The sequence below is a fragment of the Megalops cyprinoides genome, chromosome 20, assembly GCF_013368585.1.
Source record: "Megalops cyprinoides isolate fMegCyp1 chromosome 20, fMegCyp1.pri, whole genome shotgun sequence".
Lineage (NCBI taxonomy): Eukaryota > Metazoa > Chordata > Actinopteri > Elopiformes > Megalopidae > Megalops > Megalops cyprinoides.
In genome coordinates this window covers 25,704,293-25,731,103 of record NC_050602.1, presented here as the reverse complement: position 1 = coordinate 25,731,103, position 26,811 = coordinate 25,704,293, and the positions used below count along the sequence as shown (strand labels likewise).

At 44.9% G+C, this 26,811-nt stretch overlaps 1 protein-coding gene across 1 annotated transcript in view; it reads left to right on the top strand.

Moving 5' to 3' along the window:
* The window catches only part of LOC118795428 (zinc finger protein GLIS1), a 68,103-nt gene that overhangs the window by 27,088 nt on the left and 14,204 nt on the right, over positions 1-26,811 (top strand). The window contains exons 5-8 of the mRNA XM_036553890.1: positions 12,863-13,024; positions 16,568-16,678; positions 21,106-21,247; positions 25,523-25,682. Coding sequence (XP_036409783.1) covers positions 12,863-13,024; positions 16,568-16,678; positions 21,106-21,247; positions 25,523-25,682 — 575 coding nt within the window. The remainder of the gene's footprint in view (positions 1-12,862; positions 13,025-16,567; positions 16,679-21,105; positions 21,248-25,522; positions 25,683-26,811) is intronic.

Here is a 26,811-nt window from a genome sequence, read left to right as displayed (position 1 = left end):
ATAGCAATATGGAGACGAGATGTTCCAACCCACCATTGTTACAGTGACTCTCAGTGACTCAGTAACTCTAAGAATTTCTAATAAAAACAAGAATAATCTTAATCATGTCTTAAAGTGAAGGAAAACACTCTGCCAAATGTAAGCTCTGAGCTCTATGGAACAGCTGTGCATGAATTGTGAGGAAAAATAGAGCTTTAGATCTGTCCATTTATCAATGTGTATATAACTCTACATAAATAAAATCAAATCAATGGGAAACACTCTGTCACGTGCTTAAAGGCTGGAGGGTAACAGCGTTCCACAACAAATAAAGAAATCAAATGGCTTTGGCTCGCCGTGGCGCGTTTTGACATTGGTGAGAAATACCCTCGTAGCGAGTTGGAAAGATACGCTAATGTGGCGTGGAACATGAAGCCAGGACAGAAAATTCAAGCCAGGCACACAAAGAGATGGAAGTCTTAACATGATTTTGCCCAATTTATTTGGACCGCAGCCTTTCTGACAAAGGACAGCAGCAGCCAAGCCCCCATTTTGCCTGCACGTTGCTATGCTCGCCTGCCTTGTTTTTTATTTTTTTTTTTCCTTTGCTTTTGCAAAACTAAGCATTGCACAAGCGCGCTCCCTTTTCAAGAGCTCTCCAGCTGGTATTGAACACAATGCCACTTTGACCCATTGTTCCTTTGCGAACATTTTTTTTTTTTTTTTTTTTGCTTTCAGTATTATTGTGCTCTTGGAAAGGAGGCACTTAGGTTGGTACTCGGAAGGTCACAGCCATGTTTATTTGCTGTTAGATTTGAACTGTGGAGAGGACCAGCATGGGGAGATGGACAGCTATGCCAGCTCTTTCTCTGCCAGGGATAGGGAGGGGGATCCTGCTGGGTAAAAGTAATACTGAAGGATGCACTGTACTGTCAGTGTGGGGTGGCTTGAACACTGGACAAATTATTAGCCGATCAATAGTCCAAACGTCCGATGAAACAGGCTCCGTCTGGCCCCACGTTTGGTGTATGTGGAGCTGCTTTTAAACTGAGCAGAACACATCTGCTGAAAAGGTGCCTTCTCGTCTCACCTCGTAGCCGGAGCTCTGTGAACATGCACCATCTGCCCTTTGACCCTTTGGCGTTGCATTTGTAAACACGAGCCTCTCAAAAAACGGCCCATTTCATTTAAAAGCAGGAGTAATGTAGCTTTTAATTTTCCACTGTTGCTGTTTTTGTATTTTGACTTGTCATTGACAGATGCGTGCTAAATTCTTCTGGCCTCAACACAGGACTCGCCGTTTACAGTTGTTTTAATAATCATTTTTACTGTGATGGCATTTTGTATTCCAAACAGATCCAAACTCCAAATTCAGCTCCAAGAAGATTCCCGGCTGAAACTTGGTAAACTGTTGAACCAGGAATGAAGAGCCGCAAGGCTTTTTAAGAAGGGTTTTAACGTGATTGGCCACATAAGAAAAGTAAATTCACCACAGTATATGGGTGAATAACCTGCTTCAAAAAAAAAAAAAAAAAACCCCTGGAGCTCAGCGAGCGTCACATTATTGACACTGAAGCAGTGCTAGCAGTTTGAGGGCAGTTTTGTCATGGAGAGAAACTGTAGCGGCAGTGTCTGTTACACCGCTCGTTTAACCACAGGTCCGGACTGAGTGCCCTGAGAATAACATAAACACGAGTGAAATGCCCATTTTATACATGAAATGACATAGTAAAAGCAAAATGTCCGTCCGAGTCAGCCATGACGACAGGGTGGGCACGCCGCGCTGCTCTGGCCCCTGCTCGGCGCGTAATTGCTTGGCCCGGATACACTGCCAAGTGCTCATTTACCGCCGGTGCTGCGCGAGAAACCTCAGGTCCGATAAACGGAGCAGCCGCGACCGCTTTCACCGCTCTCCAGCTGATCCGACTGGAGCGGCGAAACTGTGGGCCGCGATTAAGCTGCACGACCGGCTGACGGATGTATCCCGCGTCCCCGGCGTTCCTGTCACCACAGCAACCTGCGCTTTCATTTAACTCTGAATGCCGCAGACAGGAGAAGGCGGCTGGAGCCAAACCATGTGACAGAGCAGAAGCTGCAGCACAGGAAACATTATGACAGGGCTTCAGAGGCGGGATGATTGGTCTCCACATTGACATCTTTATGTGACTTAAAATAGCTTATGTGTATCCCCTTTGCCAAAGCACGTAGCGAGAAATATTGCTCCCTCTCACATTTCAGAGGATGAAATCATATTGTTGTCACATGGGCCAACACCCCGCTTACTTTGAAAACCAAGCTTTGAATGTGTGCTTCAACAAAAATAATTCACTGTTTTCATAATTTCAGACCAGAATGTACAGTACAAGCTTGCCCAGTGTTACCAACACCATGCAAGAGGACCAACGAAAGCAGAGTTGAGGCAAAATAAGAGCACAAATGCTTTCACTCACCGGTGATTACTGTCTGATTTCAAGCTGATTTCTTGCCTTCTGATTTTAAACTCACTGGAATGGTCTTAATCATGCTGAGTGCCAACCGCTGATTGGAAACCACTGAGGGCCACTCTTTATTGCATTTCGCCAGTTACAGTCCTGAGTACAGATGAGGAACAAATCAGCAAAAACTCAATAAAGGCAGTTGACATTTCTTTGTTGTAGAGATGTTGTTGGTTTGATAAAAGTCACCCCATTTCCTCTTGAAGGCTCGGTATGGTGTTAATAATTCAACGATTCTCTGGTGGGAGCGGGAAAACAGCCCTTTAACTGTAGAGCATGAGCTACAGCTGCTTGCTGCTGGGGGCCGTGAGCGCGTTTGGACGTACCCGTGTGTGTGCAGGACCGTGACACGTGCAGGATGTGATTTAAAGGCCCTGAAAGCAAAGGCCACTTCCTCCCTACACTCCCCGAGTTTCCCCCTCGCCGTAGATACGCTCTCTCCTCGTGTGCAGTGGCAGTTTGAGCACCGCGCTTAGCACCCGGGAGCTCATTCATCTGAATCCCGCTGCTGCAACCACAGCCAAAAAGCCATCCTCGGCTTCCTCAAGTGAAAAAAAAAAGCCAGCTATACTGTGCATACAGTTGCATAAAAGAAATGCTGGTGTGGGTTTAGAAAACGCATTGCAAGTGTGATGGCAGAGGCCTCAGTGAGCGTGTGAGAGTGGAGAGGATGAGCCGGGTGAGATTTGTGGGGCCTTGTTTGGGAAGGTTGATCTGCCGCGAAGAGCCCAAAGCAGTCCGATGTACTGTGCGAGACCGGGGAATTCTCCCCCTCCTCCGAGCCCAGCTGCACACAGGCTACGCGGAGTCTGACAGCTTGTATACAGCGAGCAGAAGCCTTGGTTTTGTCCGGTTTAGCACACGCTTCTCTTCCGTGTAGTCTATTCCGTGTGGAGTCCTCAGTGCAGTTTATTTAAGAATGGACCCAGGTGCTGGGGAGGTTGGCAGCGCCAAACCAGCCAAGCTGCAGTGCACTCTGGGAATTCCTAATGTAGCTCCCAGGAGTGGGATGAGCATTATGTTTTGAAAACAGTGGATTGGCTTATGTGCAGATTGACATCCTGTCTGTATTGAATTCATTTGTTGATATCCATTCCTCCGAATTATAATCTACATTTTCTCAAATTTTCCTCATTACGTGAAACGAACCAGAGGCAAATGCTTTGCTTTTCATGCCATGATTGCGTGTCAGCCACAAGCTTCTCAATTCGTCAGGTTAATTACATTAACTACATTAAAGTACGTTCCAGCTCGTGTATTTATGTAAAAAGTGCTGGAACGCTCATTTGAGCTCATATTGCCCCTGTTATGGCTTTGACCAGATCAGACCCTGCAGTATTGACTATCACAATGACTGACTGCAGAACTTTGCCATTTCCTGCCGGTCTGTGATGCAGGACACACGGCCCCCCTCCCCCCGTCCTTTGTGACATCACAGTGTACACATGGTTCTGTGTTTGTGAGCGTGTCGAATCAGACACCAGGGGCTCCCGCTGTTGTGCCGATCAGAGGTCAGCACAGTTTCCCAGCCCCGTTCCCTGCTGGCTTTTGTGACAAATAACCTCTTCACTTGTTAAATTTAACACTGATCCATGTTCCAAATGTGTAGGAGGAGAAATCCCTCAAAATCTAAAACAGTTGAAGGAAACACCTCCGGCATCATATTTCTTTCCCAGCAGATAACTGTGAAGAGGTAACGAATCCAGGTCAGCAACTGTTTTACGGCCCAATCAGCTCCAATTAATGAGGACATTGGTTGGACCAATGAGCAGCATGCAGAGTAAGCTCATGAGCTGACAAACACTTGGCTGTGACGGTATCCCACAATCCTTTTCTAAAACTCAGAATTCTCACCTTCTCCTCCAGCAGTTTGGTCTGTTTCTGATTGAGAGCCGAGCACTGACTGAATCAGTTCAAACCTGCACTGTATTAGGACACCACTTTTTGTCCTATAAAGTGTTGGCTTTCTCCTGCATCTAACAGTTATAAAGTTCAGTGCGCTCACATAATCGTTATTTTTTGCCATTTTTAATGACTATTTTCCATGAGTTTAACTCGACTGGAAAAGCGGGGTTCAGGGCATCATTTTTCAGTTTTTTTCCCCATATGGGTTACAGGGTGATATTTTAATTCTGTCTCGAATAGTGGAGCATTCCTTGGCGATCTGATTAGAAATAGTGCTGTACTAAGTGAAATTGCAAGTATTGATTACTTGCTAAGGTACAGGGTAGAGCTGGATTCAGGTAAGGCCCAGAAGGCATGACACTTGTGCTTGTCAGCAGTTGCACAGGGCATCCCGCTCGCCTCTGCTTATGGAAAAGCCATCATGGCACAAGAGGCGTGTCAGTCCAAGGTGTGTCTGGATGTGAGGAGGGGTTTCTGCTGAGTGCTAAGTGGCTGAACTGCTCACCGCAGAGTGCCGGGAGATGCCTCACGTGCTTCCGTCACCCCACACAATATCCAGCTTCACCTGGCGGGGAAAAGAATCGCAGCGCTCCCTCGTACGCGGCGGTCCCCACGGCAACACCAGAAGATGGGAGACAAGGGTACGAGAAGGGTACACGGGGCAGATTCGGTGCAGGAGTCAGGGAAGGGTGCCAGGAGGGGGGGATGGGGCAAAATGTAGGTAATACCGCGCTCGATTAAAGCAACATCGCTCCAGTCCAGATCTCCAGATGATTTTCGGGGGGGATTTCCTTCCGTCTCCCCTTTGGGTTTTTTCCACTGTTTATCAAAGTTCAGAGCGATCCACATCTATCCAGTGGGTTTTTTTGTGGTGATGGCAGCGTTGTTCCATAGTGTTCTCCAATTAGCCATTAGAAAAAAAATGAGAGCAGATAAGATAAACGGTTTTGGGGGGGTGTAATTGTAGAAACAGCTGTGGTGCGTTTACCTTCAGTGATGGCCCAGCAGAATCCATGAATACAGAGAAAGGGGAGACAAAAAAATCTTCGTACCATGTTAACTTGATGCATCGAGAACAAAAAAAAGTGATACATCGTAATAACTGTTATTGTTAAGTGCCGAGATATTTACAAATAAAGCCCAACTGGATTTTATAGCGCTGACAAGAATGTTATTGGTTGCCTGCCTGACACACGGTGTCTAGTGTGTTTGGAGTCCGGTGGGAATCAATGCGGGGATTGGCCGCTTTGAGAGCGGATTCAGCTCAAATCCAGGTGATGGAGTCCGGAGGAGTCGGAGGAAGACAGCGGAGAGCAGACGCAGAGAGAGAGAGGGAGAAGATCTGGAGCAATAAAAAATCGACGGAGAGCTGGCTCATCAGAGGCAAACCGGTTCAAATAAATTGTTCAGGAATTGTTTCTTCATGGAAGGCCAAGAGTGAAGGCTGTTGGGAAATCTTTTTAATGCCCACCATACGGAGCCTCTTTCTCTTTCCCATGAACAAAGCTGCTAGTAGGTCCTTGAGCGAAATGATTCACTCTTATCCAGTGATTTATAACCCAATCACACAAACAGTGGTTCATGACCATTATAATAATTGCAAAGGAAGAATTAGTGTTTTAGGATGAAGACAGCACAGGGGGGGTGGGGGGGGGGTGAAAGTAACAATTTGTAGCACTGTTTTACTCTGACATTTACATTTTGTAATTGCAAAAAAGTGTTTCCATTAACAGCTAGAAAGCTGCGTGTTGCCTGTTGTTCTGCGGTCAGGTTGGCAGTGCATTGTGGATATATAAATGTACTGTGTGCCACAATAACCCCAATGCCAGGAATAATGGGAGACTAAACCTGGTTAAAATCAATCATACATTTCCTGTTCGCTCTTTTTCAAACCGTCAGGTCATAAATCTGCAGCAGGAATGTCTGCTTGGAAGAGGAAAACCTACTGTGCAGATACTATTTGAGATGCTTAATTCGGTAATACAATACAATTGCTTCCTGTTGTTGCATTGGGCGCATACAAATCTAATTAGTTTAATTTAGCTTTTTTAGCTAACACAGGAACTTGTGTTAAACATCAGAAATGGCTGCTCAGCTCGATATTGCATCAAATATGTCCCCTGAATGACTAGCTCCCTTACTCCTGCATTAGTTTTAACTCTCACCAGGGCTGCGCTGAGGCTGCCCATCTGGAAAGCATTTAAATGGGTTATGTATTTATTATCTCACTTAAACCATCCATAAAGCAAGTATTTTGAAATTCAGAGAAACAAAACAAAGCAGGAGAATACTTCCCAACGATACCATGATGCATGAATTCATTTCGAACAAAACGTCAAGGCACGCAAAAAAAAAAAGAGCAAAAAGAGGCAGCAAACGTTTGATTCAGATGAAGCTGATTTGCAACAGATGTAGTGGGCTGTGAAAAGAAGTGTTGGTTGGATGTGGAAATGATATGTGTAAACTATTTCATCTGAATGTTTAGGCAAAGCTGCGTTTAATTTTGTCCCCGATGAAGTACACGAGAAACGTGTTTCTCCTTAACTGTCTCATATAATCATATGGATATAATTTCATCCATTTACGTTTTTTTTTTCAGCCCTTTACTGTGGTAGCCGTGGGGCATTTGTAACCGGGACGATTAAATGCACATGTTGCTCTCCGTCCTGCCGTTGTAACGTTTTCCTTTCGAAGTCTCCACCGAAGGTAGCAGAAGTGATTGTGGTTTTCCTGATAGGTCCGCAGAGTGAAGATTTTGTTAATAAATGACCAATGCTAGATTTTATCGGGCTTTTTTTTTTTTAAATAATCATGAAACGACGTTATTTCTCAAACAAATAAAGTTTACTTCACAATGGTTTTATAATGCCAAAGTACACTATAAAAGTAAACTGACAAAATGGTTCACCCTTTACAGTCATGTGGTTTTAAATCACTGTTTTAAATGTTTTTTCTTCCCCTAATCTAAAAAGGACAAAAACGTGTGCTATTTACATATGTTTTAACTGTTTCACATCTGTACCTCTGCAGATTTTATCAATTATATAGTTCTCACTTATATTTTCATCAGCCCTATATTTCTAAACCATAAGTCAAGGCTGCAAGAGATTCAAAACAGCTGAGTCTAGTGGTGCAACTCTCTTGAAGCAGAAAGAGCTTGTTCACTAAATACTGGAGTGAGAGTTTTTAAAAAATATGTAGGTGTAAATGTTCCTCCTTGATGCACAGCTGAAGCTGAAGGAATAGCTTTGGCTCGTTAAAAAAGAGCCGCGAATGAAACGAGTGGAAACCTGAGGTCAGGTTGAGCTCCTCACAGCCCCACCCTCACAGAGGCCTGGCTCCTGTGAGTTATGAGTCATTTAATGGTATTTAACAGCCAAAGTTTTTAATTGTTTTTTAATCCCAATTTTCCCATCATTAGCGGCAGTCCCCCGAGGACGGTCGCCTGGAACGGGGGAGTGGTGGCTTTTCGGAGACGACACCTAAAAGGGGCCTTGTCAACCGCAAGGCGGGGACAACTGCAGGCTTTTTCAGCGAAAGAAAAAAAACAAACGTCCACGACATCATACCCACAGAAAAGTGTACTGGGCCCAGGGGGATGGCGGGCTTCGGCCAGGTTGTAAGACAGTGTAAGGATCAGGCAGGAGATTTCCTAACGGCCGTATAAAACCAGTTGCGGCTCCCTGTTTTTTTTCTTTTTTTTCTCTCTGTGGCTTTCCATCAGAAGCCTGTCTGAAATGGCAGCAGCCAGAATGACCCGTACTTTCCCCCAGTGCCATACAACAATGGTCAGTTTGTTTCAGTGATCTTATGGCCGTGTGGGATATTAATGAGCTTTTATAATGGTACACTGTACCTATTTAGCTGCAGAACTGTGAAGGCTTCTCTCCCGTAGTCACAACTAATTTCCCATGAAAACGTCGGCCGCTGCCCCACCTTCAGGCCTGGTCCATTAAGGCTCATAATCTGTCGGTTCCGATTTGCTTTAGCCCGACAGGTACGTCAGCCCGGACTGTCACGCCAATTTTTGTCGTACCCGTGATCAGTTGCCGTGGTAAACTGCCGCACGCCACTGTAATGTCATCATTGAAATGGCCTTCAGAAATCAGAGGGGGGAAGTGTGTCATTAATTTAAATGCACAGAATCAAATTCCTATTGAGAGGGAAAAACTCTGTGTTACAGTATATCCTTGTCATGGCCATAGGCCCATCCCAGATTAATATACTGCCTCCATGTCTACTGTATATATTGCCTACAGATGGTTAAACCATCCTCAGATCCACAGACTTTCTCTGTATTTACAGACTGATCTCTAGATCATCTCCAGATACGTAGAACATTTCATTGTCATTCTATCTCATCCTCTAACTTCCAGAAGCAGGGATATGTTGTGGAAAAAAAACTGTTTGGCTAGGTCACTCGTGTGTCAGTCGGCCACCACCACTGCAGTTTCTTCTGAGCCATTTTCACAACATCAATTAATCTGTAATTACCGCATTACTTTAGCAGACCACTTGCGGCTACTGTGCAACCACAGCTAAACTGATTTAGCTGCCTTTCCATAGCTCGTCCGAGATAGACTGTCGGGAGGACGCAGCGCAGTCTCCCGGGTTACCACGTTGTGAATGGGGCGCAGTTTTGGAACGTCTGCATTAGAGGGTCGCGCACAGAGTCTCAGGCGTTCGCTCGCCGCGGAGGCTTAATGGGGGCAGGAAATTGACAAACTGCATGCTCACAATTCCCACGCCAGCCACCTATGGAGACCAATAGCAGCTGACAAAGCTGTCTCCACGGGCTCGCAAATTTTCCCTTAGCCTAAGCTTTGCAGGAAGAATGCAAGTAAGTAATTATTTCATGTATATATGTGCACATTTGCAGCACAACTACAGAATTATGGTCATGTTTTTTTTTTTTTTTTCTTACTGTCTGGAAGAAATGCTTTTCTGGCTCCATTCTGAATGTTAACAAGGTGCCGATATTCGCAGTCAAGTATTCGGGGCCTGAGTGATGAGGCATTTAGTGTTGTCTTTCATCATTCTTTATGTTCGATTATTGCAGCTTTGAAATCAACACAGACCCAACGCAACGCAGGTTCATGTGCATTTCAACCTCCTTGGAAGAGTGTTGCCCTGTCATTAAAATATTTTACCTTATACAGAGTTTATTTTTCAGTCGTCCAGAGGCACTTAAAGGAGATTGTTTGTTTGACTGATTAATTGAAAGAGAAAGAAACACCACGCTAAAAAATAGGCTGTCACAACATGGAAGAGAACAAAGCAGTCTAGTGGCGTGGTCAGGTAGGAGTGACACTACAGTGTCACTGATCGGTCTTGGTGACAGTCACACAAAACGTTTTCTGTGTACATCTGTATGAATGTACTAAGAATGTACAAAGCAGGTATCGGAGTGGTAGCAGTGCAGTTTTCACCAACCCTCCAAAAACCCATAGGCTGGTTCTGATCCCTCCCCCCCTCCATGTGCCAGAGTAACACGTGTGGAGCTGATGTCCACACATCCCGGGTCACCAGAGCCCCCGCCGTCCGCTGCCCGGCTAGTCTTACGTTGCGTATCAAATGGGCCGGTGCCAAGGAGGTGAGGAGAAGTGGGCGCGCGTCAGGACGGGCTGGGTTGCCAGGCTGCCCGCGGAACGCAACGATAGGGTTCCTGCGGCTCCATTGTCACCGCATCCCCCGGGAGGGGCGATTCGGGGGGGGGCACAAAAGAGGACAGCCCTGACGATGTCAGGTTTCAACCCACCCGAGCAGTAAAAAGGCCGAACAGAATATCGCGCGGGAACGACACTGAAAATGAGCGTCAGCCCCGCTCTGGACAGGTGGATAAAGAGCCGACGGAGATGGGAGATGCAGATAGAGGAACAGTTAAGTTATTGTACGTCAGGAGCTGCTCCCTGTTCCTCAATGGCGAGAGCTCCTTTTGTTGTGGCTGCAGTTAACCTGATAGCGTGCCTGTATGGATGTCCGTTACCGCAGCAACCGCGCATCCTATGTAACTGTATAGGAGTATAGGATTAGGGGAAGGGATATACAGTAAATTGAGAGGACCCCGTCCCCACACGCGCACACACACACACACACACACACACACACTGTGCTGTGAAGAGTGCAGCATAGATAAACATACTATCAGAAAAGGTACCGGGTAGCAAGGACAGGCATCAAATGCCTAAAAGAAGCACCTTTATACAGGAGTTCATTCCAAAAATTTTGCATGAATGAAATAATGAGAGTGTGTTAATACCGCTGTGTTGCATTGGTCATAAGTTGAAATGATATCATGATGTCAAAATTTAAGCTTGAAAATTAATTCATTTAAATTTAAAGGCTGTGAACATTTGTTCTGGGAGGCTTTATATACATCATCTGTGGTGCTGGAGTCAGCCATTTCGGACACAGCTATACAGACCTGTCTCTGAAAATCATGTTACACACCGGGTCAGACCATGTATTGTAAGTGCGCCAACTTCCATCAGAAGCAGTTCAATGTTATCCTAGGATTTTTCAGCCCCGAAAAGAAAGAGAGAATCAAAGAAGAGAGGAAAAGATAGAAGAACAAAGGCTTTCAATGGTGTTGGCTGGAAAGCCCAAAAAGAGCTCTCAGCAAAGCTGGTCTTAATGCCTAATTACAGTATGCACATGTCATAAATCACTGCTTCTCTTGGACAGAGTCTGAAGGAGCAGTATCTTTTTCCCCTACTTAAATACACAAGGAGTTATTGGTTATGTAGAATAATTAGGACTACAACATAAAGCAGCTGGCTCTCTGATATGTTGTTTTTGGACTTTGTTCAAATTCCAGGGGAGAGTTATTTTTATGGATCTTTTACTTTGGGAACCGCGGGGAATTGATTGCCTGCGTTCGCAGTTCATCTTTTTTTCTTTTCTTTCTTTCTTTTTTTGTGACTGTGAGGTTACAGAATTTCCCGCGGCTGAAGCGAGCAGCGGATTTTCGCACCCCCGTTTCTGCAGCTGCGGTGCGGTTCGACAGTTGCGGGTGATCCTACCCCTCCAATGCCCCCCCCCACCTTCACCCCCCCTCCCCCCGCCTCCCGTTTTCGAGACAATCAGCCTTTCAGGGCGAAGCCGGCTTCAGGCTTTCTCGCCACAGGCAGAACGCCTCATGCCGTACCTGTCATGCACAGAGCCCTCACCGTAGGACTGATTTCAGCTTAACAGCATTTCCCTGTGAGTCCCGGCCAAGCACAATAAACGCACTCGGGCGGTGAGCTCCGCGGCAACGCCGAGCTGACCCCCCCCCTCCCCCCACCACCCCCGATTTTTTCACGCGGTTTTCTCACACTTTCAAACCGTATTTCTGTCACATATGATCCAGGTACTTGTTATTGTATAGCTCAACACTGTTTCCAAGATGTTTAATTTACAGTGTTTCATTTATTTTTTGGGGGTGGGGAACATTCAGAAATGGCATCATTTTAATAAAGCCCTTATACCAACGCCGACCTGCTGCGCTCTGACTTCTGCTCTTTAAAAAGCTTTACGGCTCCCTCGAGGCCGTCCCGCACCAACACCCCCGCCCAGTCCCTGTTCTAAGTGTGTGGTGTCCGAATACCCCGCTGGCCCGGGCCGTCTCCCCCTCTGCGCCTCAAAAGAGACACTGGTGTCATAAAACTGTCCCCCCCTGTTGTGAGATATTAGCTGAAGAGTGTCAGCAATGCTCTTAGACGGGCTCACCGAACACCTGATTTGGACCAGGGCAGAGCTATGCTGTCACAACCACATAAAAAGTACTTGCATTTTATTATGAAAAGTAATTTCCTGTTATGAAAACAGCCCTTGGATGTAAGTTTTTTTTTTGTTGTTGTTGTATAGTAGAACGAGCAAAAATCACAGACTAAGACTTGGAACAAAACTACTGTTTGATAAAACAACATATATACCGTACATGGGTACAGAGGTCCAGTTCTGAGCTTCTATATACCGTACGTGGGTACAGGAGTCCAGTTCTGAGCTTCTGTATACCGTACATGGGTACAGGGGTCCAGTTCTGAGCTTCTGTATACCGTACATGGGTACAGGGGTCCAGTTCTGAGCTTCTGTATACCGTACGTGGGTACAGGGGTCCAGTTCTGAGCTTCTGTATACCGTACGTGGGTACAGGGGTCCAGTTCTGAGCTTCCTTTGTGGTCCTGCTTTGTTTTGTTTGTTTGTTGGTTTTAATTCACAGCCAGAGAGAGAGAGAGAGGGGGAAAAAAAAGCGAGTGTGTTCAGATTTTTCCAGCGTGTTTTTTTGTGACGGAGGACATATTAGGAGGCTGAGAGCGTACAGTAGCTGCCAGCTTCCCCAGGCCTCGTCTGGCGTTGGCGGGGACCAAAACACTGACAGAGAGCAGATGTAGGAGGGTGCTGTAATTCACACAGGCACCACGGTATACTGCCCTCTTTGTAGCAGCCTGCCCACTGAGTGTCCCTGTGTGTGTGTGTGTGTGTGTGTGTGCGCGTTTCAGTTTGAGGGCTGCAACAAGGCCTTCTCGCGGCTGGAGAACCTGAAGATTCACCTGCGCAGCCACACTGGGGAGAAGCCCTACCTCTGCCAGCACCCCGGCTGCCAGAAGGCCTTCAGCAACTCCAGCGACCGGGCCAAGCACCAGCGCACACACCTGGACACGGTAAGCGCACGCTTCCTCGGTTCCTCATGCGCCTTCGGCCTACCTCACACACACCTCACACACACTTCTGCCCCACCCCCCACATGCCTCACACACACCTCCCGCTACACCTTTCACCTCACCTCACACACCCTCCACCTCACCTCACACACACTCCACCCCACCTCACACATGCCTCCACCCTGCAGGCTGGACCTCATGGAAGGTAGCTCACTCACAGCCTTCAAAGGGCTGGTCTTCAAGTGAATAGAGACGTCAAAAAACCACCAAACGCCACTGCTGCTAATATGTGGTGTGCAATCCATGATTTTTTTCAGAAATGTTCAATGCCGTATTATGTGTCATATAAACTCACTGTCTCTCATTTGACCGGCCGTGGTAGTATTTATGTGTAAACAAGCGTGACCGCTCATTGAGAAATTACGATTTTTCTAATGCTTTGAGGCATGTAAATAAACAAGGTCTCGATCACAGCTGCGTTTTCCCCGGCAAGACTGAAGGCCGTTTGCTCAGAGCCGCACAACAGTAGCAGTGTTGGGCTGTGCTCCCTGCGCCGAGCTATGTGACCCTGTACACAGAATACACACGCGGCCCACACCACAGCCAGGGTGAGCGTTAGCACAGTTTCACCCAGAAGAATCCTCCGCGCTTTTGGAAGTGTCAGCTCGAATTTGCTCGGTCGAGTTTCAGAGCGGTTCTGCTTTTTCGTATACTGGATCCCCACATCTGACAGGAAGGGAACTCGATACCCAGCCCCACGCGCTGAACACTTCTCTGCAGCACTTGACTCGAACTGAAACGCTAACAAGTAAAGCTACTGACCTCGACAGGAGACGTGTAGGATGGCGGGGCTTTATTTTACTGCCATTTTGGACAGACACGTGAATGCTCGCATGTCGCTGTGACCTCAGTCTCTGGCAACCTTCAATAGGGGCTGCTGGGTCACTGAGATCTGTTTTATCACAAGGCCAGACCACACAAGCCCTGCTACCACATCAACACCAGCGGTGGAGACGCCGAGCGGGCCGGAGATGCCAGTCACCGCGCTCCGACACACCTGAGACCGCTCGGTTCCGCTCTCGTTCTGCCAAACGTTCATGGGGCGAAACCCTAATGGCTGTAGTGTTATTTTTGACTGAACTTCAGTGTCTCTCTTTTTTTCTCCTGTTTCTTTCTTCTCACTGAAGACCATTAAGGAAGGTCCAGAGCACCGTATGGCTTCAAATAAAATGAGAGCAAGTGATGAGATTGAGTTGCTCGCTTTTTCCAAACCTGAAAAGCCCAGATAAAAACAGAAAATGTTTACAGAAAATCCCTAAAGAGTCATTTGAATATTATTAAAGAATAATTAGCATTTTCCATTGCTAGCAGCCTTTATGGAGGCAATGAGAGGGTCATAATTAGCCTTCAGGCCTTTAAAGTCAAGTGTCACTGTTGGTGCAAAAGAAAAAACATGTCTGAAAACACCTGCTAATACTGTTTTACTTCTCAATACTGTATCATATCGATATAAATTTTGGTGATTTGACTTGTTTCAGAGTTTCTTGAAATTTTCTTGAAATTACATTTTTGCACTTATTGTTTACATAACATTAGCTTAAATGTATTAGAAAAATATGTACCATTCAAAATTCATGGAGGGTTCATATATCTTTTTAGAATGCACCTAAATAAAAATATATTTTACTGATGTTCAATTTTGTGATCACTGTAAATCCATTTGTAGCTCAGTTGAATTTCATCCAGAGGTGTGAACGGTGAACATAGAGAATGTGTTTCTGAAGATTAAACCTCTGTCTTTCCTCTTTTTCTTCTCACCCTTATGTGAAGGCTCGGCTCAAAGGTATGGCATCAACTTTGTGCTGTTTTGAATGATTCCCCTCCTGGTTTCATTTTCTAAAACAAGTGATTCACTGTTTCTGTGTCCTGTGTTGACTCATCCATCACATTCCCTTCTCAATTGATTTAAGCCAAACCTGAGGTAATTTGTCTTCTTGGAATATCATAATATTTGTCTGTATTAGTTAACTCTCAAGAATAGCTACAGTATATGTCTCTGCACCTGCAGCGAGGATAACCAAAAGGGTCTTTTGTTGTTTACTCGGGGCGAGAATAAATATTTAACCATACAATTATGCCAAATTGAATGTTATCATCAGGGAAGCGAGTGACATTTCAGATTTTCGAATGTTTAGCAAACGTTACGTTGGCTGTGAACAAAACGCAGAATGTGTAATTTCGGGGCGGAGGGAGTTCTCGTAAACCTCTCCCATGTGTTTACCAGCTCATTCACACCACGGTCCTGAGGGCTTCCCTGTATACATATGCGCGGACGCTTTTGGCTGCGAGGAGGGGTAGCGGGGCCCGAAAGTGTTACCGAGCGCTCTTACAAACGCCCCCCAGGGGCCTCCCCCCGGCCCCACATGGTCCGCGGAGCTGCAGTGTGTACGCTAACGCTAACGCAATCACGCGACAGGGGGAGAGAGGAAATGCAAGCTCTCAGTCAAACAGAGGCAGTCATTTTCCCACCAGAGGGGCACTAATTGCCTTTTTTTTTACTGAATGTGCTGTAATGCAGATCTGTGTGCTTCTAAATGGTGGTGGACTAAGAAATCAGGGGCTTATGCTTACATGTATAAGTATCCTGGACCTGTATCAAAATGTTTGTCATCATGATCTTCATTGTTTTCAAATTTTTTAAAACAGTAGTATAACTACTACACGATTAAAGATGCCTGCTGGTGCTTCTTCTCCTTTTTTCTGTGACCAGAAACACTGTTATTGATTCATTCTGTGTTTATGGTGCATATTTGTGAATACTAATAAAGAGAATCACAAATCTTCTAACATATAACTTAATCAGTCTGAGTTAGATTGGTTTTGTTAATGTTTAAATTTAGGTCAATTAATGACAATTTTGCGTTGCACTAACATTTAAATTTATTTTGCTCATTTGTCTGTGTTTCCTGGCAGTTTGCCATCAGCAATTTGTCCAGGCTGTTACCAGAAAAAAAGGAAGACACAAATGTCTGCCTCCCTGCTTAACAGAGATTACAAGCGCTGATGTTTGTGCATCACTAACAGGCACACGAGATCATTGCCTGAACAGAAACTCGGAGGGAGAAGGAGGCCTGCGAAACAGGAGTGAAGCCGTGCCTTTTGTTCTCCTTTGTTAAAATTCAGCAGGCACAGTGGTTTGGACCCTGCACCGCTGCCATGTCATAACTGATCTCCGGGTTAAGCACGGACACAGATTCCCCGAAGCCTGCGTGTAAGCGCGGAGGCTGGGGGTTAGCCGAGGCTATCAGCTCAGATCAGGAGCTGTCACGTGGCGTCATACGTTGTTGAGCGTTACCAGGGAACTTCTACATCGGCCATTTTTGTTTGGACGCTCCGCTATATGTTCATACATCCATGTTCTTATTTGTGTCCCCGTTTGGTGTCTCCACAATGTCAGCCGGACAGGCCCCTCCGTGTCTGATGTCTCCATCCCTCTCTCTCTCCCTCCCTCTCTCTCTGCCTCGCCTGGTGACCTGCGGACAGAAACCATACGCGTGTCAGATCCCCGGCTGCACCAAACGCTACACGGACCCCAGCTCCCTGCGCAAGCACGTCAAGGCCCACTCCGCCAAAGAGCAGCAGGTCCACAAGAAGGTCAGTCGCCCACCGGGAGGGGCACAGGCCTCTGATCAGCGGGACCAGATGCGCTGTCAGTGAAATTTTGATGTCGAGGCCTCTTTTCTTTCAGTTTGTGTGACTTTCGGCTCCAGTGAAAAATTATCTGTGCAGTTCATCATAACCATCAAATGCTGTCTGTAATTGCAAATAAACTACCCAGCTATCCAGTAATAATGAATGACTGCAGGTTGTGAATTAACAACAGAAATGTGGTAAAGCTTAGTTTCACAACAGTCAAATTCCCTTGGCAGGAACAGAGTGGATTTCATGTAAGCTGGGTAGTTAAAATTACACACGTTATACATACAATCCCAGCCATATTGGAATAATGCAGTAAAAAGATGTAGCAACAATAGCCTCTTTCAGCGTCCTGTTGAGCAATCTACAAAGGTAGGATTTAATTGTGCTGATAATTTGCTAGGTTGCGGCTCGAGGAGCCCAAATGAAAAAACGCAGTGTTTTTGACATTGCTTCAGGCCGAGGAACTTTTATGGGATTGATGTATTGCACATGGGACAGTGTGAGAGTTCATCCTGGTGGGACACGGAGATCCGCTTCCTTTGTGGTGCCCGGCCTGTTGTTTGTGTTTACATGGGACCCCTAAACTAAAGCTTCACCAGTTAAATTTTTAGAATAGCTTTGGTAAACAGTGTTTCTCCCAGTGTTTCTCTGGTTAATTAAGGTGGTGGGCTGTGGTGTGTGGAACGGGGGGGTGGGGGGGGGGGGTGGCTGTTCTGTCATTCGTGTATTTTTTCTGGATCAAAACAATGTGTAAATAAATTTTTACATTTTGCAAGGTTTACCCTCGGATTTTGGGCATGGTGTGTGGTGTTTTAAGAACTTTAATAGACTGTTTTGGTGATTTAAAAAGTATAGTTATTTATGCTCGACATTAAATTTAAAAAAATTTACAGAACCATAACTCTACTACATAACAATAATATGTCAAAGTACTTATATATACCTGAACAGACAGGAACATATCAATAACCATTGTAATTACTCACATTGTTATGCATTTGTGTTTATACTGCACTTCTGTGCCACCTGGTTTTTATTTAAATATGTACAGTATGTTTACGCATCAGAGCTTCATTTAACTGTATACTTCAACGTTGCACCTTACGTGTCTTATTTTCTAAGTCAGCCACGTTTTAGAATGATGATGATGATGGTTTTCACAGCCAACCGCAGAACACGCAGGCTGTCTGCCCACGAATCGAAGGACAGCAGTTGAGCTCACAGTCGAGTTGGGAAAGGTGTGTTCCTGTACGTAAGCAATGCTTTGTCAAATAGCATTGCAGGAATTACAGCTCCATTAAAGCCGTAAAGCCACAAACTAGATGATTGCTGTTGGTTGCTGTTTTTGCCAAAATGGTCGGCCTTGACTGGATAGCAGCGATGGAAACATTGAATAAGAAATTAGTTATTTTATCATAGTTTGCTCAAGCGTTGTATTTTCTTATTTTCCATTTACAATTTTTTTCTCAATATTTTACAAAGTCAGTTGACCGGATATCTGGCTTTTTGGATAAGCCCGGTCACCCTCGCACTATAAAAGTAAAGCCGCACAATAAAAGTTTATGATATACATTTCACACTTATTATTTACTCTTCCACAATGTGAAATGAATTTTCGTTTGCCATTTAAATATGGCATGTGGTGTAAAGTAAATAGTCCAGATACGACTGTTATTCCGAAATGGCATTAAGAGAATCACGATAGCGTGGTGAGAAGGCACTGCTTATTCACAGTCCGTTCTTTCTAAATATCAAAAGAATAGAGCCATTGTTGTGCTGGGCTTCGGCGCATACCAGCTGTGGATGATGTAGCCCTTCATGTATTCCCAGGCTTTTGTGTTGTAAACAGAAACACATGTGAGCTTGTAGCATTGTTAATAAGCTGTGGGCCAGGATTTCCTTGGGGACAGCTGTGGCATAAAAATGTCAAACAAGCCCGTCAGCTCCATCTCGGAACAGAAACTACGCATGAGCGCAATATCGGGAGAGAGAGAGAGAGAAATTCAATTCCATCCGATGAATTGCAGCGTGCGGTTTATAACAAATGGTGTGAAAGACTCTCTAAGCTATTGATGTTGTATGTTCTCCAGCTCCCTCCAGATTTTTCCCAAAGTGGACGCTCTCCTGACAATGCGAGGACTTGTTTTAGGGAGTATTACATAATTAGAGGAGAGAAAACATCAGTAAATGGACAAAACTGGAACACTATCTCCATGAATTCCAAATGAACAGATGTCCTTAATAACGCTTGATTGTTACATATCACGAATCATATTTTAACATAATTGTAACACTTTGCATCAATTTTACATCAGTCAGCATGAAGTAATGTATTACTTATGATTTGCACCTTTAGCAATTATTATGAGTGATGACAGTTTGTAAAGCATCACCATGAATTGCTCTTTGTGCACCTATAGCAGAGTGGCAAGCATTCACACCTTTATGTTTAATTAATGTCTAATTCAGAGTAATGTCTAATTAATGTGTCCTGGCAGCTTCTAATGCATTATAATGATGTAAAGCATTACACCAGTTTTGGAAAATTTTTTGCATCACACACACAGTATTCAAGTTTATGTATTATTGATGATGCAATCTGTGTCTATGCTTTAGTCATATATTCATAATTACAAATACATCATGTTGACTGATGTAACCTTAATGTAAAATGTTACTGATAATACTTCTATTTTGGGAAGATCCTCGTCCAAGGGGATGCAAAGAACATACAAACACGCAAATGCCAAGACCAATGCAAGGCACAGAATACAAAACACAATAGGCTAATTACTAATACATTAATAAACATTAATAAATGAATAAGCAGTTGGATTCAAACGGCACAGCCTTTTCAATGATGAGGCTTAATCAGTGAGGATACAGAAAACTGATGTTATGCATATATTATCCTAGCATTCAGATGCACCGTTTCTGATCATATGCATATATTCTAACCATTGAACCGGGTTATTACCAAACTCTAACCCTGAACTGCCTTTCATTTATATGTTACATATGAGAGTGCATAGAGTGAATTTGATATTCGGGACGACGTCCTTTTTATGTCAGACTAAAGGGATCAGTATGAGTAAGGCAAACGTGGAGTTAAGTCTTAGCTCAGGAGTAATCCAGGTCTGCTAAACGAGTAATTGTATTCAGTTAGAAATTGCTGTCAAAAATTATACTGTACATACTGTATATGAGAGTTCTGCTCCTAAAACTGCCATCACTTTGAAAATGAAGAAACAGCAGGTTTCCCAATAGTTGCAGTTGGCTGTTGTGGGTAATTCGCTGGTGCTGATTTTAAATGGACACATCTGTCCTTAATTAGAAAATGATAGAGCGTTGTTCCTTTGAAGGTCTTTGGAGTTGACTTCAACAGGATAATGAGCCCTGGAGAGATAGCGGCGTTAGCATGTTAATCCCCGATAATGTCATGTTTCAGTTGCAAGCGGAGCAGCATGTGTTGGTCCAGGGCAGATCTTTGGGAAAAAAAGAAAAGGTTGACGAGGGTCTTGGCCCACAACACTGCTCTCTAAAGTGTAAATAGACAAAGGCTGTTTTCGCTAATTCTAATTGTCCGCATGTTTTAAATAAGATGGGTGCCTGTGGCTCGGGACAGGGCTTCTTGGAAAGTCATTTCCTCTGAAGAACCCAGGCGGAATGTCACAACGAATTGCCACATTCTTTATGAAAGATTTTTGTTTTTTGTTCCGAAAGAGAATGCAAATGTGTTTTTCCTTGCCTTTTCTGAACACGCATCAAGTTTATGGGGAAAAAAAAACAGCACTGCCCATGAATGTCTGTAAGAGCCAAGTCGTGCAGTTACACAAACTATCTAGAAGCAAGAGTCAACACCCTGGCCTTGGAAGAGAGGGTTATTGAAAACAATATTGGAATGATAAAGCTTATGCTGCGAATTCACTTCTGGCCATCCTTAAAAAAGTGGTAAAAATGTGGCACAGGGTCTGCCTGTCCATTTGCCTCAAAGAGCCGTATTAAGTGCATTCTTTCACACAAAGCAAAAACAAAAGTAATCCATTTGGAGAGAAAGTTGGACAGCTAGAGGATGAGGCATGAGGCGGCATAATGATATTCATAATGAGATTCCTGCTACGAAGTTTCTGGTTCCTGATGGTATGCTGGGCGCTGAATATCTTTAATAATCAACCATGTGTATTTACGTTTGGTGTCACTCCCTTTTAATAGACCCGAAATGTTCATGGCTCTGACAGGATTGGTAGCAAAAAGCGAAGATGTGTCCCCAAAACTTTTGTTTGTAATGAGGGAAGCATTATATGTATCAGGTGCACTCTTGTAGGTGTTAAAACAGTCTCTATCTGTGCTCCAATCCCTTTGTCCGTTGGTTTCATTGATAGGTGCAGTCCTGCCCCCACCTGGAGCCGGACGTCCTGAGTGAGTGTCTGGCGATGCAGCACCTCCATGGCTCCGCCCCCTCTCAGCACCTGCACAACGGGAAAGCCGCCAGGTCTCCTGGACTGGGCCATGACATCTTCACAGGTACCTACCGGGAGACCTTACTTGCCCAAACACTCACACAACCACATGTCCAAAGCATCGTATCCATATATTATACTGTATAATGTTTTGGCACTGTCATCATAACACTGTAATGCTTTTTCACTCTTCTGTTGGTTTCCCCTTACCAAAAAAATGAGTTCAGTCTTTGAGATATGAGCTGTACTGTATACTTGGATGTATGATCAATGTAGTGTTATTGATTGATAATTAATAATTTTACTGATTCATTAAATATAACTGGAATGTGATATAGATCGGGCATTTATGGTCATCTGTAATCCAAGGGCCATAATGTAAAAATATAACATGGCTTGAGGATGTTAATATTAATTTTAAATGAGATGTATTACCAATTCATCACAACAATAATTAAGAAAAACATTTCTGGTGAGAAGAGAATAGAGATTTTGTTGGGAAGAGACATTTTTGCTGCTCTGTGGCCTACTAGACAAAATGAGAAGAATGTTTATTTTCTCATCGGTTCTGCACTCCAGGCTGTGACACGTGAAAACGGAAAAGCATTCAACACGCTCAGCAAGCGCATGTCTTTGTCACCTCACCTCACCTTGGCCGCGCTCCTGTGCCACTGTTAACACCTCCATCTTACGATGAGAGTCTGCCATGAATGCTAAAGCCATTTGCAACTCTTCAGCTTTCTCCCCCCTGTCTGGTTTGCAGATCAGATCATTTCAGAACATTCACCACCTGCTTTGGAACATTAACTGAAGTTCCAAACAAAGATTCTGGAGGAGACTTTTTAGACAATCCCTATGCAATTACCCAAGCCAAGAAAAACCACCAACTATCTATTAGCACAAATACCAAAGATTAGTACCCCCTACTAATCCTCATAATCCCCCTCAAAAACCTCCATGTTCTCCTGTAGATACATTCTCATTATTTGTAAATTCATATCCAGTGAATTAAGTTATGATTTAGTTGTACTATCCAGCTAACCTGAACTGTGTGGCTACAGAAAGATAGCCAAAATTGTTTTCTCTAAGGCAAGGTTGCTAGCTACTTTTGAACTTACTTTTTTGCTGTTTATACTTGCTTTGGTACAAAAACTGCCAATTTATGCTTCTTAGGCTATTACATATTGATGATTCACTGTATCCAACATCGTTCTGACTCTCCTCTCCTGGCTTGTCTTTGCTATAAAGCAAAGACCTTTTGTTGTAGCTGGTCGGTGCTCAACCTCTTGCTCAAAACTTTGTTTTAATTATTATGACATTCAGGATCAAATTTTCTTTCGAAAGTATTGGGACACCCCAACACATGAAAGGGATGACAGATTCGGCTCTGACAATGAGTCCGTGAGGGGACAGTTTGGGACTTGGCCATTGTTTACCGAGACCTGTGAAATCTGAAGTCACTCTAACTTAAAACCGAGGTCTGTCATTCCTATAATGCTGTCTTCAGAAGGTCCACAAACATCATACGTCATAGTTTCTTCTTTTTGGCCCGCGGGACGTCTTGAATTACAAGACTGTTGCCCTCGCTAAGTGAAGGAGGGGAAGCTGGCCAAGTCCCCCGGAATAAAACGTTATTTATAAAGAGCTTGTCCCTTTGCGAGCTTTGCTTCAAAGCCGCTTTGTGCCTCAGTCAGAGGGGGGAGAAGGAAGAGAAGGTTGGGACCGAAGAGGAGAGGAACACCTTAACGCACTGCTGGGTCCCTCTCTCCGTGTCTCTCTCGTTCTCTCCCCCCCCTCTCCCTCCGCTGGGCAGAGCACACCGTTGCACAACGGCAGACCACAGCTATTCCAAACAGTTTGGTGAACGACGTGTACCCGCTCACAGGGCACCTTCTCCGGGCTCTGTGCCCTCTGTCTGGTGCCACATGGTCTCCCAAACGCTTCTCTCACCCGGCATTTGTTTTCCACGAAACAACCTCTGAAATTGCAGAAATCGCTGCCATTGTTCGCTGGTATGCTGCTAACAGATGTTGAGGCTAAAGGGGAAACCATTTAAAGGTTTTGATTGATGGCTTCTGGGTGATGAATGGTTGTAATCATGTCAAAAACATGTCCAATAGGCACGGGGCTCTGCTGGCGAACAGCTGGCGCAACGAAAACCGGGAGCACCCTCTCCGCTAACTGCTGCGGACAGTCAGCATATAAGCTTCCCACAGGACTTCAGGCGTTCCCACAGAAATTCAAAGGAACACATTTATTAAGGGGGTAAATGGGTATTTCAGAATGTAGGTTTCAAGGAGACATGGAAAAGGAAGCAGGCTTGGAAAAACTCTTTGAGTAATCAGCAATTGCCAGTGTTGTTTCACAACAGTCTTTACATTGATCATTTCGAATCGGTAAAGGTTGTTCAGGTTTTTTTTTTTTTTTAGTTCACGTTGTTCTCGAAATGAACTGCATTTTCCGTTTGACTGTTGTAGAATTTAATCTGTTGCTTTATACTATTTTTGAAAGCTTTTTCATCAGGCCCAGCTCCTGGTATATGCAAAGTAGGTGGTTGTAAAGTGCCCCTTGACCACCAGGGGGCCCTCTGATGGCACATATAAATCAGATAACTTGTCTTTTTTGTTTTATTTGCTTTTCACTGTACAAGCATCCTACAAATGCTAATAAAAACAGGGGGTCCCTCCTGAGGTAGAGAGGGGCTCTTACTGTGAACTACTGACAACTGACCTACAATCAAGTCTCCCACCACCAGTCTTAACCTTAACGATGATTTAATCTCAGCCATGTAAAAGCACCCCTAGACCACTTAAAGGCTAAAGATAACTGTAGCTCTCCTGATTCCCCTTTCACATGTTAAAAGTAGCATATTTTTACGTATGCCTCTACAATGGCTCCATTTCTACCACTGAAAACTAGTGTAGCCTATATGTTGGAGGCCGCTCTGGTTAAGAGCATCTGCTAAATGAATGTAATGTAACGTAATATGAGCATAGTGCCACTGAATGTCATTATCATGTGAGCTAGCTAGCCACAGTAAGGTAGACTGCGAGTTATAATGGGAAAAATTGACATGAGAGCCAGCTGTCTCAGGGAGAGGGAGATGATGAACCTTGGCGTCTACAAAAAACGTATTCGTCCGGTACCAAAAAAAAAGAAAAAGAAAAGAGGATGGGGAAAAGTGTAGTTAGAACAGATGTATGTGTGACAAATGTGTTCATTCTTAAAGTTTGTATTGTGTATGTGACATACCTGTTTGTTTATCTTAAGGCTAGAAATCGAAATGTGTGGCTTCAAGCACCAAGCAGCTAGCTAGCTAGCCAGCTAGCTGCTGGTTTTCATTTTAGCTACTGTAACTAACATTGATAGCCCATTATTCTCTGGGAAAAAATTATTGCTCAAAGTATAGCACAGGCACTGTAAAATATCAGACTTTTTTGTGCTATCCACTGAGTTATGTTATTTATAGTTATTTATAATTATAGTTATTTATAGTTCACTGAGCAAAATAATTTGTTGCATTTCACATTCTGTTATATTTCATGTTCTATTTTCCTTTAATGATAAAAGGCACTTAACAGTATGTGTATTCATTGTATTATATGTGGAGTTAATAGGTAGGGGTGGTTGGGTGTTGGGGGGAGGGTGTTCCCCACACAAAATCTCACATAGGACCCCCAAAAAAAAGCTCTAGCCAGCCTGACTTTTATTAATATCAAGTCTATACACTCAGCGAGGTCAGCGAGGTGGAACTCGAAATGTCTCATTTTCAAGGACTGTTTGAATAGAGCCAACCTCCCACTACTCCACAAGCAAAATCAATTTTAAAATACATTTTGTGGTATCATCTATGAGCCACAGACATATAAAGCTAATATAATTTAAGGTCTGTGTTTGCTTTTCTTAATGACATGATTGCCTGTATAACTTTTATGGGTGGGATGTACAAAAATATTTGAGGGACTCTGTGGCCATATTTCATTTTACATAAATGCATTATTGTCTGCCAATGTGAGGTTTTATGGGAAATAGTCTTTAATGTCTAAAAATAAAACGATCCGTGAAGTGAAATGGCGGAAAATCGTCAAATTGCCATGCATAGCAGTTAGCGAACCTGTCCGGGACAGCGTGAGCGGCGTGCTGTGCAAACTGCAACCAGCACAGACTGGGAGCAGCGCTTTTCAAAGGGCCTTGATTGGGTCGATCTGGGGATTTTGCTGTCATAACAAAAACATGTTGCCACGATAATTACCTAATTTGGAGAAGGCTAAGACGGGGCCGAGGGAGACCGGGGCTTGATTTGACCCGCTTTGCGGACTGGCTTTTGTTTGTCTTTCAGGGATGTACGCTGGCTCCGGCGGCCCCCACAGCAGAGCCACATCTGGCCTCCTTCCTTCCGCCCCCGACCTGTCTGTCAGGCCTCTGGGCCTGGAGGGGAGCGTGAGCAGCCCCCACAATCATCTGTCACCCCCGTCCACCGTGGACAGCAGCCGGGAGGGGTGAGTACCCGCAAGCCACACCCGCACCGCAGAGGGCACGGCAAGGTTCATGGAGCCGCCGCTCCCAGCACACATGCAGCAGGGTTCAACACAGGTACACCATGGTTCAACAGAGATGCAGGGAGTTTATCACAGGTACACCATGGTTCAACAGAGACATAGCAGGGTTCAACACAGGTACACCATGGTTCAACAGAGACATAGCAGGGTTCAACACAGGTACACCATGGTTCAACAGAGACATAGCAGGGTTCAACACAGGTACACCATGGTTCAACAGAGATGCAGGGAGTTTATCACAGGTACGCCATTGCTAAAACATTAGTATAGGTATGGTGTAGCTCAGGTACATTGTAGTTCAACAGAAACACAGTGGAGTTTAGTACAGGTCCGCCACAGTTCAACAGAGTCTTAGCAGAGTTCAACACAGGTACGCCATGGTTCAAAAGAGACACAGTAGAGTTCAGTACAGGTACACCGTGCTTCAGGTCTGAGGGCAACGAAACCTGTCAGCGAGCACACCTTTGCCACAGCGGTGGGATGCTTTGCTGTGACTGCATTATGAGCTCAGCTGTGCGTCCTTTGCGGATTGACGTGGACACCTCTCTCCTCTCTGTGAGGCCCAGCTTCACCTCTTCAGGCCTTGGCAGTCTCTCAAACCGCCCGGTCACCGATGTGTCACGGTGTTGTGTTGCCGTCACGTCACCACCCCCGTCCGAGCCACTGGCGTCACACCCCTCGGGGGGCGGCGGTTTGAGCAGTCGCCTGGTCCTGTTTGATCCAGAGTCGTCCTCACCCCGCTCCCCCGAGTCCCGCAGGGTGACCCCGACGCGACTCATTATTTACACATTCCTATTACAGCAAGCGCAAATGAACTTCCAAGCGCAGCGCCCCAGAGAGAAGCCGTGATTCCCCAGCATGTCCTGCGAGGGGGGGAGAAGCAGTGAGCAGTCAGCTGCTAGCAGCTAACGCTAACAGGCCTGCTTTGTCCCTGTGCTGTCTGGCCTTCAGGTCACACCTTCGTGGATGTGAGGGGGCAGCAGTGTAGCGTAGTGGTAAGGAGCAGGACTCATAGCCGAAAGGTTGCCAGTTCGATTCCCCACTGGGGCACTGCTGCTGTACCCATAGG